Source organism: Poecilia latipinna, unplaced genomic scaffold, assembly GCF_001443285.1.
Source record: "Poecilia latipinna isolate Pla-1442-1.1 unplaced genomic scaffold, P_latipinna-1.0 Scaffold150, whole genome shotgun sequence".
In the NCBI taxonomy this organism is placed as follows: Eukaryota; Metazoa; Chordata; class Actinopteri; order Cyprinodontiformes; family Poeciliidae; genus Poecilia; species Poecilia latipinna.
In genome coordinates, this window is record NW_015112766.1 from 253,406 (window position 1) to 267,076 (window position 13,671).

At 39.4% G+C, this 13,671-nt stretch overlaps 1 protein-coding gene across 1 annotated transcript; it reads left to right on the forward strand.

The window, feature by feature from the left end:
* The first annotated feature begins 6,807 nt into the window (after positions 1-6,807).
* LOC106945568 (uncharacterized) lies at positions 6,808-12,941 on the forward strand. Its single transcript, XM_015029327.1, has 13 exons — positions 6,808-6,983; positions 7,711-7,916; positions 8,062-8,199; positions 8,377-8,515; positions 8,602-9,091; positions 9,991-10,132; positions 10,219-10,362; positions 10,617-10,675; positions 10,829-11,019; positions 11,096-11,499; positions 11,803-11,902; positions 12,105-12,294; positions 12,380-12,941. Exons 1-13 carry the CDS (start codon positions 6,858-6,860, stop codon positions 12,514-12,516), a joined length of 2,466 nt encoding a protein of 821 aa, XP_014884813.1. The 5' UTR covers positions 6,808-6,857; the 3' UTR covers positions 12,517-12,941.
* Positions 12,942-13,671: the final 730 nt, after the last annotated feature.

A 13,671-nucleotide genomic window follows, 5' to 3' on the forward strand; every position in this document is an offset into this window, starting at 1 on the left:
TTAATTCAGTAGAATGCAGGGGGTGGGAGATATTCAAGTTTAGAAATGTCCTCTACAGAGGACAAAAATGAACTACTGGCAGTCAGGAGGTTAATGTGACGGGCAGAAAATGGGTCAGTAATGAGAGCCAGTCCTGGGAAAACTGGCTTTACAAAGTCAAAATCAACACAAATACACTGATTAGAACAAAAATGTTCTCTGGGCAGTTTCACTAACCTCAGTCCTTAAGGATAAGAAAAGAAGGCAAATGTTAAGAATACGATCAGAGCTGCCAGGTCCCTTTAAAATATGAGCTGTCCCAAACCTGCAGTGGTACAGTGATGGCTGAAATAATCACACATGAATCTAAACATCGTGGGAAGGTCCAGCCCTCACTGTGTCCCAAATGAAAGCTAAAGATCCAGTAAAGAAACTACTGAAAAATGAGAGAAACAGCCAAACGAGTCCTGAGCCAACTGAAATCCGCTCACAGAGGAAGAAGCCATGACGTTAGAGTTTGACTCAGGAACACAGACCTAAACATCCTGTCATGGTCTGATCAATAAAAAACTAAAATGTTTGGATTCTTGGGAAACGTGAAGCTTGAGAAAAACACAGTGACTTTGAAACATGGTGGTGGCAGCATCATGTTGTGGGGAAGTTTTGCTGCAGGAGGAACTTGTGCCGTTATAAATATTCAAATTCAAATTCAGAAATATATTTATTGATCCCAAAGGGAGATTAAATGAACTCTGGGATTTCTGACTTCAGGTGTGGTGTTATTTCAGCTGCTACCTGTTGAAAACCACCTTGTTGCTATGGTTACACATCATAGCAAGTATGAAAAGTATTGCCAAAATCAGTTCAACTACACAGGATCCAAAACAAGAAGGAACGATTGTCCAAAAACCGCCTTTTCCCCCAGAAAGGCAGGAATGAAGTTTTTGAAAAGTCAGAGTTTCTCCAACGTGCCGCTTGAATTCAGCATCTAAAGACGTCAGCCGGGGAGTAAAAGCTTGGATTTGACTTCCAAATGGACAAAAACCCTCTGAAAACCAACAGATGAGAAGCTGACGGACAACACGGTGAATGTCTGAGTCGCCGTCACAAACCCCTGATCTCAGACCCAGAGCACATTTGTCTGCAGATGAATGTTTTTGTAATATTTGTAGCGGTTGTATATTTACCTTGTTTACATCTAAAGTGTAGTTTCCTTCTGGCTTCGTCAACAGAAGTGTTGACATCAGAGCAGCTCATGAGTTTTCCAGCTTCCTGGCTGCATGCCAAACCCGTGTCTCTAAATGGGACGCTGCAGTTTCACAGTTCACAAGACAGAGATTGTTGCAATTTTGTTTTTTACATCAAGAATACTGGTTCAAATAAAAACCAGAAGAAAAACTGATTTTAAATACAGTTCTGGTTCATATGCAACCAATTTTACTTCTATTTTTAAATTAGCTCAACTGCATGTAACTGCAAAAGCACATGACTGCTGTCATCACCTGGATCATATTTAGTGTCCCAACATATTACATAACCTACTTCACTGCAGAACTGGGCCTACAGTTGTTTAATTCAATCCTTTTGCACATCTGACAATTCAAAAAACCTGAAGAGATCAAAGCTTTCAAATTTAAAAACTAAGCAAGAAGTTTTTATGTAAATTATGTGCTATGCATTGATTTAGGGTCAAATCTGCTCATATTTCTTTACTTTATTTGCTTCTTGCACAGTTCCTGATCTGCAGTTTGAATGAGATATTAACAGTTTCTGCAAGGAGATAAATGTGAAGCTTTACATTTACAGCGCTTCACTTTTTCCACTTTTTATGTTACATAAATGATCTTCCCTCAAAATTCTACACCAATGTGAATACTGCATTAATTCAGTACAATTAAAAATAATTACTGACCTAAATACATCTTTTCACGGGCAGTTTTAATTGTGGTAATTATCAAAAGTTAAAACAAACCCATTTTTGACTACTTAGGAATAAAGTAGCATTAGGAAGTTCAGAAATGTCAAAACCACAAAGACAGAACAACAATATGATCTGTCTGTTTGAATATTATAGACGAAATATTTATAATTTTATTAGGACCTGAAACTTCCTGTAAATACGTCTTTGTCACCTTGTTTCTGTCACTGCGGTGTCTGTTGTTTGAAGCCAAAAGTTATATTTAGATCATGAAACAACAATTACAAGCTGAAAAGGAATGCTTAGAGTTCCCGTCTGCTCGACCGGATGCAGTGCAAATCAAACAAAGAGATGACAGATGGCTCCAAAGATAGACAACAGGGAGGTGATGCCGCATTCTTAGCTGATGCAGGCCTTGGACTCAGGTGAGACACACCTGGGACAGGCCAGGTCTTCCTTAAAGGGCCCACACATTCAGACAGCCATCCATCCATCCACATGGCTGCACAGTGGTGCAGTTGGTAGAGCTGTTGCCTTGCAGCAAGAAGGTTCTGGGTTTGATTCCCAGCCTGGTCTTTCTGCATGGAGTTTGCATGTTCTCCCTGTGCATGTGTGAGTTCTGTCTGGGTACTCTGGCTTCCTCCCACAGTCCAAAAGCATGACTGTCAGGTTAATTGGTCTGTCTAAATTGTCCCTGTGTGTTTGTGTGTGTGCATGGTTGTGTGTCCTGTCTGTCTTTGTGTTGCCCTGCGACCCGTCCAGGTGACCCCGGCTCTCACCAGGAACATTAGCTGGAGGCACCAGCACCTCCTGACCCCACTGGGACAAGGTGTTAGAAAATGGATGGATGCTGCAGAAGTTGCTGTGAATACATTTATTTGATGCAAACATAAAGAGATGTAATAACTTTTAGGATACATTTTCACTATTTCAACAGCAAAAGGCATAAAATTATTATTTCTAAGGGAAACATGAACATTTGAATAGATTTATTTGTTTTAATGGCCACATAGTTCACTGGATTGTTTAGTTGAAAGCTCAAAATGTCACTGAACCAAAACAGAAAGGAGCAGAGATGACTGATTACAGAGAAAACATAAAGGTTATGAGCTTCAAGGTTGCTATGGTGATGGCAGAAAACACTGACAAAGAAATGAAATGTGTGTCAGAGCAGAAAAACCAGTTACACCATCAGGTGTTGCACCTCCACTCTTAACTTCCAGATCTGTTATCAGTTTGAGAATGAAAAAGTTTCCATGCCAGTTGTTAAATTAGTCAACACTTAACGTTATGTAAACCTGCAATTACTGTCATGACAAGCATCAAGTTAGCCGTGTTTCTATCATCAGTCTATATTCTATTAATGTAGAAAAATGTCATAACTTCTGTGAGTGAGACATGAAATGATCCAGATTTTTTCTGCAGTGACCTGGACGCCCTCCACTCAAAGTGAAACATGCTCTTTTTGTTGTTCTGTTTTTAACAGTCATCCTCTGATCGGGCCAAAGCAGACAGAGATGTTTCCACTGGCTCATTTTAAGACGTTTCAGTTGTTTTTGAGGAGTAACTGACTTCCATTTTCTGTAACTTAAATTCTGACTAATTATTGCCAGCAATAGTTAGTTGTTATTTTAAGCCAGACCTAATTTTTACTTTGAAGCTTGCGAAACAGCTGATAAACAAACATAAATAGTTTAATGATGCGAGTTTCTAAAAGAAATTAATAATTGTTTTTAGCTCATTTAGTATTTTTTATAGCGATCAGATCAATTATGTATATTCTGCATCCTCTTGACACAGAAACAACCAAAAGATTAGCTTTAGCATTGGGTTGTCTCTGCTTATTGTGTGTTCATTACACAGTGAAGGTCTGCTCCAGTTGTATTTAGGCTGACAAAAGTGCCTAATAATGATAATATTGTAATTTATGTGTAGCTATGTCAGGGTAGTTTTAATTTAGAAATCTAAAATCTTAACTAAATAATTTCTTAGCTTGAACTCGAAATGCACCACCTGCAGTTTTCTGGCCGATTACGGATCTTTTACAAAGCCTAACTTACCTATTTCGATTTTGGCCAATACCATTTTTTTTGTCTGAAATGTTGCTCAATATTTCAAGAAAGTTGCTAAATCGGCACCAATGGGGCGACTGTTGTTAAGTGTAAATGTGCAGGTCGGCTGGTCTGTCAGTCAAACCTCTAACAGGAGAAAAAAAAAGCGCAGTGGTTGAGTTTTAGACCTTTGCTGAGGTTAATAACATCGGTGGATAAAATCGGCTTCATATGTAAAAATGACCAAGATGACCGATTTCCCAAAATGAATGAAATTGGCACCAATAAATCGGCCGGCCGATAAATCGGTGCACCCCCACCTTGAACACTGCAGCTGCACAATCTGCTTGCATTGTTCAGCAAAAGGTAAATCTAATCTACATTTGTCCAAACTCTGAAGGCGTCTTTTCACCGTACAAAATGGAGTTAATGTAAACTTAAAGACATAAAACAAAGTGAGTTATATCTTCCACACAGATTGTAATTTTCATTTATTCCTGCTAGGGCCAGCTCTGAATTAGGACAGCATGTTTCTATAGAGCGAACCTGCTGTTGTGCATGTCTGCAGCAGGCTTCTGTAAATGTTACGTCTGAAATGCCAAAACAGGACTAGCGGAGAAAGAACAGGGTGTGATTGTTTTTTTATGTCTCACGTTTGGGAAAACAAAGTGAAACTATATGAATGGCATTCAGAGCACTGCTACCTAACAATGGAATGTCTCAGTGCAGAACAATGACAATGTGCAAATAGAGGTGAGATGTTTCACTTTTCATTTCTGTGTTTTTTCTTAATGCTGAAAATTCAACAATCAAAACACATGATTATTTGTTTTATTACAATATTTAATCCATCTGGCACATTAGAGCTTTCAGCCACCACGACCTTAAGGTGCATTCACACCCGCTTTGTTCAGTTGCTGTAATCGAACTCCAGTCCATCTGCCGGTAAAGTCTGGTTCGTTTGGGTTGGTGTGAATGTGTAATCGGACCAAAGAAGTGAACTCTGGTCCGCCTACAAACCTCGGTCTGGGTTCGGCTGAAACGAACCTGCTGCGGTTTGAATGTGAACCTCCAGTGACCGGAGTCCGTTCGAAAAACAAGAAATGGGCTACAGCGCCATGCATTCTGGGTAAATACAACCAAAACAAACATGCTAGCCTAGCGCTAGCAGGAGAAATGGCTCGGGTCTTTAGCAAAAGACGAAACAGAAATTTCCCAACTGCTAAAATCTGATGCTACTTTATTTTTGTTTACTTTTGGTGAAGAAGGAAGTTGCGCTCAATGTCTTCTGAGATTTTTGTCTTTTCCCTCAGTAGTTCCCGGTGCAGCGCCCCCACAGGCCAGGAGAGAAAAAGGTTTTTCAAAGCATTTAGTTTGACTCAGAGCAGAAAGAAAGAAAACCACATCAGCTGGAGAAGGAACAGATGTTTCAGTTTTGGTCCTCAATTAAAGCAAATCTGCTGGACTGCCAGGTATGAAAATACCTTTAATGAGTCTCAATATAAACAGAATTACCGCCTGATGAACATTTTTTATTTTATTTTATTAGGTTTATATGATAGGAACAGTCACACATTGACATAGACAAACTGAATGAAACAGCAGAGCCAGAAATGGTTCTACAAAATGGAACCTTATAATTCCCATTTAAAGCTGCTCTGGCAGATCTGCCGTCCTGCAATCTCTGTGTACAATCACTTAATTATTGTCATGGTGATAGAAAAGGAACTTAAAACCTTCTCTATGCTTTTAAACCAAGCATTTGTTTTTCCCTAAGGGTCCTAAAGGGACATGATACAGAAGCTCTGCATATTTTCATGCCGTCAATCATGTGAGAAGTGCCGATTAACCTGGAATGTAATTTGACTCGGACAATAGAAGCAATCATACAAGAGGAAACTCCTCATGATTTACTTCCCCTCTCCTATTGAAAAATAATCACTGAAATGAACTCTGCCATCTTAACTTTAGGTGATCATTGTTGAGATTTCATGAAGGTTAAACTTGATCATTTTTCTTATAGCTTGAAAATCAAGTTTCCAAGAATATTAAAAGGAAACAAAGAGTAAAAAAGCTGAAGTTGAGTTTTTTGCTATTATTTTATCCATTTTATTCCTTTGTGGTTATAAACAGGTGGAAAAAAGTAAAAAGAAACTGAGATCTATGGTATTTGGCAGCCTTGTTGACTGACAGGAAGTTACTTAATTTGGAGCCAGCAGCAGCTTTGGCATCGCTGTGATTCAGGGTTTTGCAATAAACACAAACAGAATCAGACTGGGATCAAATGTCTTTGTATCACTTTGATTTTGGTGATAAAAAAGAACAGGAAACAGCAGAGCCTCTTCTTCTATAAACAATGACAGTGACGTGTGGAGTGACAGGAAGAAATGTCTAGAACAATAAAGGCGTAATGCTGCACTAAAATCCTTCAGATGTGGTCATGCGAAAAGTTACTGCTTAAAATCAATTACTTTGCATTTTACATCATTTTATTTTAACAAACACTCCTGAAATATGAAAGGAAAATGACATTTTTATTGAAAAAATAAATTAAAACTGTTTTTATCAGGATTAAGTCCTTAAACCATTTATTTATTGAGCCCTTCATGTTTTCTTTCACTCATTTGTTCAAGAAAATGCTGTTTAATAAAGTTTAGTTATCCATTCAAAACAGAAAATTGGAAAAGTTTTTCCATCCTGTTCTTCATATGCATCTATTACAGTGAAATATTCTCTGGTTTCTGTTTGCTTGTTTTCCCAAACCAGTTCTGCAGCTGCCTCATTGTTCTCCAGCTCTCTGTTCATTCCTTCATCCTGCAACACCCCTTTGCCCTGCCAGGTGTATTTAAGATGCTGCAGGTGGACGGGAGCATCATCGCTGGAGACAGAGTTGAGCTCAGAGCATCAAGATGGCCTCCGCGGTGCTGCTTCTGCTGCAGCTGCTGCTGCTCACCTCCCTGGTGTCGGCGTCTCATCACTGGGGAGGAACCACCAGCTTCACCTACAAAGGAAGAAACCCTGATGGGACAGTTAAGGTAAAAAACACTAACATTTTATATTTAGATTTAACAGGATAATATTTATCATGAAAATGTTTTGTTTTGACAGTCGCGCTATATTAATACAACTCAAACCTGCTTCATGTCTGTAGAAAGATGATGTTAAAACTTTCCAATAAAATGGCAAAAAATAAGCAATTATCAAACAAAACTGAGGAAGATTGTGAACACAGTCATGTTCAATAAATCAGAATTTGTGTTCCAATGAGGCTTGTTTGTTAATTAACTTTTCATGAAACCCACATTTCTGTATTATGTTTTCTTTTAATTAACAGAAATAAAAACTTAAAATCATTAGTATGTGTGGAATTAATCTGTGGTTCACATAGTGATGGATTTACTGAAATAATACAATTTAAATAATTTCATGAATTATTGAATCTTCTTTATTACGTCTTTATTTTTTATTGCATTATTAAATCTTCTTTCTTTTCTTCAAGACTTTTGAGATAATTACCCACAATTTAAAAAATTATAAAAATGTAACTAACTGATTGATGAAAACATTTTAAAACCATTTTCTTGCTTTACAGCTACTTCAATTTCAAATGAAAAAAAAAACCTCTTAAATATGTTTTAGTATTGATTACCTAAAACAAAAAGTTTCAACCTTTTTCAAAAATTATAAATCAGTCATTTAATGAATGACTGAACCATCTTGTGCTGTAAAGTTTAATATTTTCTTGTAACATTTCACCCACAGATGTCCCTCCGAACCAGAGATACTTATGATGCCTGTTATTATTACCACTACTGGTATTGTTACGGTAGCAACTGTGGCTATGCAAACACTCGAGTCAGAAGTCAAATTGACACAAGCACCAATACTCCATCCTACGAAAACAGTTGGTGCGAAACAGAAACTGTTGAGACATGGACCCTCCCCAGTGACAAACCCTTCAATCTCAGGTGAGCATTTTTACAAATGTAAAAATATATTCATATTTGAAAGAATGGAATCACTTTCAATATCATCGTTCATGTTATGAAAAGCTGTTTTTGGTGGCAAAATATACATGAAGCTTTATCTTGTCCTGTCCTTTTAAAATATCAGGGCATCTAGCTGCTGCTGGATCTCAACACGTAACTCGGTTAGTAACTGGAACTTCGATTCCCACATGGATTTCGGAACGAGGTCGGACACAAGACAACCAAATAAATCACCCGATATTGCCATTGTCCCCTTCTTAAGGTAACCATCCTTTGGTTTCTATAACTGATCTACATTTAACACAATCAAATGTAAAGAATGAACCAAAATATCTTTATTATTTTCAATGTGATTTCCATCAAGTCAATGTCAGAGACTTTGAAAATACTTTTTTTCTTGGTTTGCTGATTTTACAACTTGTGTTTGCACCTAATGAAGAGTTCCTCAGAACTGCCCCAGAACGTACAGGCTGGCTGCCTTTGACCCTGATGGTGACCGAGTCCGCTGCAGGTATGGGAATCAGCAAGGATACGAGTGTGACAACTGCCATCTCCCTTCAGGCTTCCAGCTTGACCAGGTCAGTCACATATTTCAAATTATATTATTAGCTCATATAAAACTGTGATGATTAACTGTTTAATTAGTATGTGTTTATTTTTCCAGGATTCTTGCACTTTACATTACCAGTATACCAATTCCGACTACAGAATCTTTGGTTTTGAGATGGTGGTAGAAGATTACGCACAAGGCACTATTGATTTGTTCTACTCTGATGGATCAAGTGTTCGCAAGTATCCACTGCCTTCAAGGATGAAGAGACAAGCCTACAACTCATGGTGGTGGCAGACCACCACTGCACCAACTACAACAAGCAACCCATGGTGGTGGTGGCAGACTACCCCTGCACCAACAACTACAACTACAACTACACCTACAACAAGCAACCCATGGTGGTGGTGGCAGACTACCCCTGCACCAACAACTACAACTACACCTACAACAAGCAACCCATGGTGGTGGTGGCAGACCACCACTGCACCAACTACAACAAGCAACCCATGGTGGTGGTGGCAGACCACCACTGTTCCCACAACTAGACAAAGTGTGAGCAGTACTCCCCTTAGTAAGCAACCTCTGCAGTTCTCTTTTCTAGGTAAGAACACATTTACTGGTTTCAGTAAATAACTGGCCATAAAGTGCCATAAAGTTCGTCTTTTTTTCAAGCCAGACCCACTGATAGTGTTGTAGTAAAGGTTAAATAAAAGCTGAATACCATTTCATACCATAACCCTTAACTCTTATTTCTAGGGGATAAGCTTAAGGGAACAGATTTATACGCAGGTCTGGTGCTGAGAAATGAGACTAACCCTAAGAAATGGGATTCAACTCCAGTCTCACCGTTCCAGTTAAAGTCCCAGAAGAGTTTACTTGTGTCATAGTAGGAAAAAAATTAGGATCTAGGTGGAAACAGTTGAAACTCAAATTTTCATACCTCTGGCAAATACTTGGATCAATATTTTTTTTTGCTTGTTTCTTCTGAGTGAAAATTTTAGTAAACTTTTAGACCAGTACTGCCAACGACCCAACTACCCGGTCCAGGTGTGGGACCTGGTGGTAGGAAACCGCTTTAACACAAAACCTTTGAATGGAGGCAAAGAGACCTTTTGATCTCAAAGACTGTGAGCTCATCACCAACAGTAAATCGTCAAATTTCCTTTTCAAAAGTGGTTAAGACAAATAGGCCTCAGTGAGACGCAGTATTCTTCAGGGAACAGAAAATCATAGATTGTGGAATGTGGGGACTTGTTTATCATTTCCCAATGTTGTATTTTTTCCTTAATAAATGTACCCAAAGTAGAGGTTGGTTCCCCTTTTTCTCCATGTGTGCCTGGAAGTGTGAATGTAGCCAGATTACCAGACCCTTTGACTGATATATACGAAAATCTTTCATTCAGAAGTAAAGTATAATGCAAAATGGTTAAGTACCAAGATAAGTGAGGAAAACAAGGTTATATTATGGCTATTTAAAGTTTCTTTCTTTTTATTCCCCAGTGGACCCGCCCGTTCCCTCATGTCAGGAGGGTCTCTACCTGCCTAAATTTGTGGCTCCGACACCTTCACATGGAGCACGGATCACGGCTGAGGTCAACAAAGAGGTGGAGATCAGAGTCAAGGCAACTGCAGCATATTCATCGTAAGTTACCAGAGTTTACTTAAGGCTGATGCCAAAGAGAAATCAACACTGATGACATGATAACTTCTGCTTTGTTTGTCACCCAGAATCCAAAACATCATCTTCAGTGGGCCAACAAACGTCACCAAGCACAGGGACACGAATAACGACTTTGTCATCAGGTGGACACCAGCAGAAGACGACCTGGGAGAACAATACCCAATCTGCTTTGTGGTGGAATCAGTGAGCGGGTGAGACCAGGACTTAGTTCATCTTTTGTCTCTTTTATTTTTCACCTCAGCCATGAGGCAAACTCTTCATAACAGACCAAACAGTCTTTTTCCTCATTTAATGTACATGTTAGGGATGTCAGGGTGTGTTTCCCATTGTTAAGTTGATGAGAATAGCAGTAGCACAGTAGTTGAACACAGTAGTTATTTCATATACGACAGAAGTGCTTTTAGTCAAAAGGAAAATGAAACAGTTTCTTGTAATACATTTTCAGGTCCTCTGCCTATCAGTCTGAGATGAGGTGTGTTCTGGTGGAAATCCAAAGGCATCAAAGTAAGTCTGAGTTTACGGAAATACCTTCAGTATGACGGATAAAACAGTTCCATCGATCAGTGGAGACAATGTTACAGAAATTATTCATGTTAGTTTAAATTTCAGGCTATTTTTTGTTGCCTACTAATTATTTAAAACATCTGTTTGTTCCAGTTGAAGCCACAGTGACCTGCACCGAATCCACAATGAAGGTTGAGGTTGACAAAACTTCCTTCTTTGGACTCACCGAGGATCATCTTCGCCTCAGTGACCCCAGCAACACCATCTGCAGCCTTCGGAGGCACTCCAACAGCTCTCACATCGTCGCCATCATTCCCCTCAACGAATGTGGGACTCAGATCGAGGTGAGAGCGGTTTGATGCATCACACTCATTACCTCCAGTCAGTCCCCTGTTTTAACACAGACCACTCCCTCTGCAGGAAGACGACGACTACCTCATTTTCAAGAATGAGATCACGACGGGCAGTGATGACCCAAATGCTCTGATCACCAGGAAGCACCTGGTGGAGGCCCGGTTCTACTGCCAGTACCCCAAACGGGGGAATGTGACGCTGAACTTCAAAGTGCACAGAAAGAACGTCACGGTGTGGGAGAAAGGCTTCGGCACCTTCACATACCAGTTTGAGTTCTACCAAAGCAATCAGTTCCGGGCCATGTTCAGTCCAAACTCATACCCGCTGGAGTACAACGTTGGAGACAGGATCTACATGCAGCTGGACGCCAGCTCCTCTGTCAACAACACCGAGATGTTTGTGGAGTCCTGCAGAGCTTCACCGTATGACAACCCCAGCTACCATCCAACCTACTCCATCATTGAGAACGGGTGAGGCGAGGCTTTCCATCAGGTTAAAACATGCCTGATAACTGATAACTGATTTTGGCTAAGACATGCAGATAAAATGACAAAAATCAAATTAAAATGTCAAAATATTCATATTTAAAACTGCCAAAACAAGCAGGTTAGTTAAGAGAATTTTATTTAAAGCTAAATTTTCTATAAAAAAGCCAAGAAAAGAACCAGTTTATTTGATCAACTCCTGAAGATGTTTGACGATGATGAGGATAATGGTTCCATCTATATGTTTTAAATCTAATCCAGTTAACATGAGCCTTTGGTTTCCATCAGGTGCAATGTTGACCCGACTCTGCAGATCCACTCCACCCCCAACGACAGGGAGTTCAGGTTCAGCATTGAGGCCTTCAAGTTCATTGGGCTGCATGATCAGGTGAGCAATAGACCGCACTGGAAAAGGTTTTAATTGAATTGGAGTTTTTCCACCAACTGAATATAGTTTGCATCTGTTTGTGTATAAATTTTTGAACAAAAGTAGCAATTTTTATGTAAAATAACAAATTATTAACATATTGTATATGAAAACAAACACCAGAGGGAGTGGTTTCTGTTCATGGCTGTGTTTTTGAGTTCAGGTGTACATCAGCTGCACCGTCATGATGTGTGAAGCAGGAAACCCCAACACCAGGTGCTCAAGGGGATGCAGCAACTCCACGATGCACAACTTCCGCAACAAGAGAGAGGCTGTGATCGAGAGCGGAAAGCACTTCGTTTCCCAGGGTCCTTTGCGTCTGAAGCGTGAAGCGGACCCCAGAGGAGGCTCAGGTGAGGAGATGGTATGATGAGGTTTATGAGCAGCAGATAAAATGTGGACAGGACTCCATCAGCACCGTGTTCCTCTCGTCTGCAGCTGTCAACCTGAACCTGAACCTGGTGTTTGTGGCTGGATGTCTCCTTGCTGCTGTTGGGATGGTCTGCGGCGTCATCATCTACAAAACCAAAACCTCCAGGGTCAAATACCAACCTCTGCCTGCATATGAGAGCTAGAACTGGAACATTGTTGCTGTAATGTGAGATCTTGGGTGTTTCTGAAGTAATGCAATTTTATAAACTAATGTAGACGCAAACAGCTGAATAAATTACCAGTTATGTTGTTTTATGCTGAAGAGAAAGATCCAACTGGAAATATAAAGTTCCTATTAAGCAAAACTGGAAGAAAGTTCTTCACTTGGTACTGCAGTTGCTGAGTTACTGTTCTGTCATGAAAATATGTTTCCTCCTGCTCTGTAATGCACTATATGATGAAGGTAGCACAGATTAAATGTTTGTTTTAATTAGTCAGTTTTGAACTAAGTTGCCTCAGTTATATATTACTTTTTAAAAAATTATTTCTAACTTTTTATGTTATTTCTTTTGTTTAAGGGTGGATTTGGTATTTCTAAATGGCTCAATAAAAAGACTCTTAAAAGATGCAAATGTTTTTCAGTGAAATTTGTGAATCATTTGTCTGTTCTGTGACTTTAGCTCTACCAGTTTTGTCATCACACCCTGCAGATTCATTTCATAAATGAAGATTTAGGCTTATTGAATAATTATAAGGAATCCTCACCAGGTCACTGTTGAAATTTGAGCTTGGTGGATTCATATTTTCTAATGGTGGAAAATGTGAATTTTGTGATCAGTTCTTCTGTCTCTTCACTTCTGGTCATTTCATCCCATGAGCCACACATGGGATCCTGCCAACGGCGCCAAAATTATGGTGACAAACAAGTATTAAATAACCAGAGTCATGTGACTGAGAAAATGTTGAATGAGACAATAATTAACATGGAGCACATAAATAGCAGCATGCATATGAGTTCTGAGTTCTCTCCAATGGATGGGCCTTTTCTCAGACACTAGTAGCTTTTTTACTTTCTTCCACCTGCAGCTTCAGGATCAGAGCTTCCCAAGTTTGCACTCCTGCGCAAAGCTTCAAAAATCTATTTAAAATTGAGACTGAAAACTTTTGAAGCAATGAATTCTAATAAGCCATTTTCAGCACTGGATAGAAAACGTGTAACTAGGCCTGTCACGATAAACGATAAATCAATTAATCGCACGATAAATTAAACCTATCGACCTCATTTTAATTGATCGTCTCTTCCTGCCGTTTTTCTTTCTGTGATGACACTGAATGAAAAAAGGCTCAGCTCCGGTCTC

Coding starts and splice junctions, on each gene's coding strand:
- LOC106945568 (XM_015029327.1), top strand. CDS start 6,858: ATGGCCTCCGCGGTGCTGCTTCTGCTGCAGCTGCTGCTGCTCACCTCC. Junction 8,516..8,601: donor CAGGCTTCCAGCTTGACCAG/GTCAGTCACATA, acceptor TTATTTTTCCAG/GATTCTTGCACTTTACATTA. Junction 11,020..11,095: donor AATGTGGGACTCAGATCGAG/GTGAGAGCGGTT, acceptor CTCCCTCTGCAG/GAAGACGACGACTACCTCAT.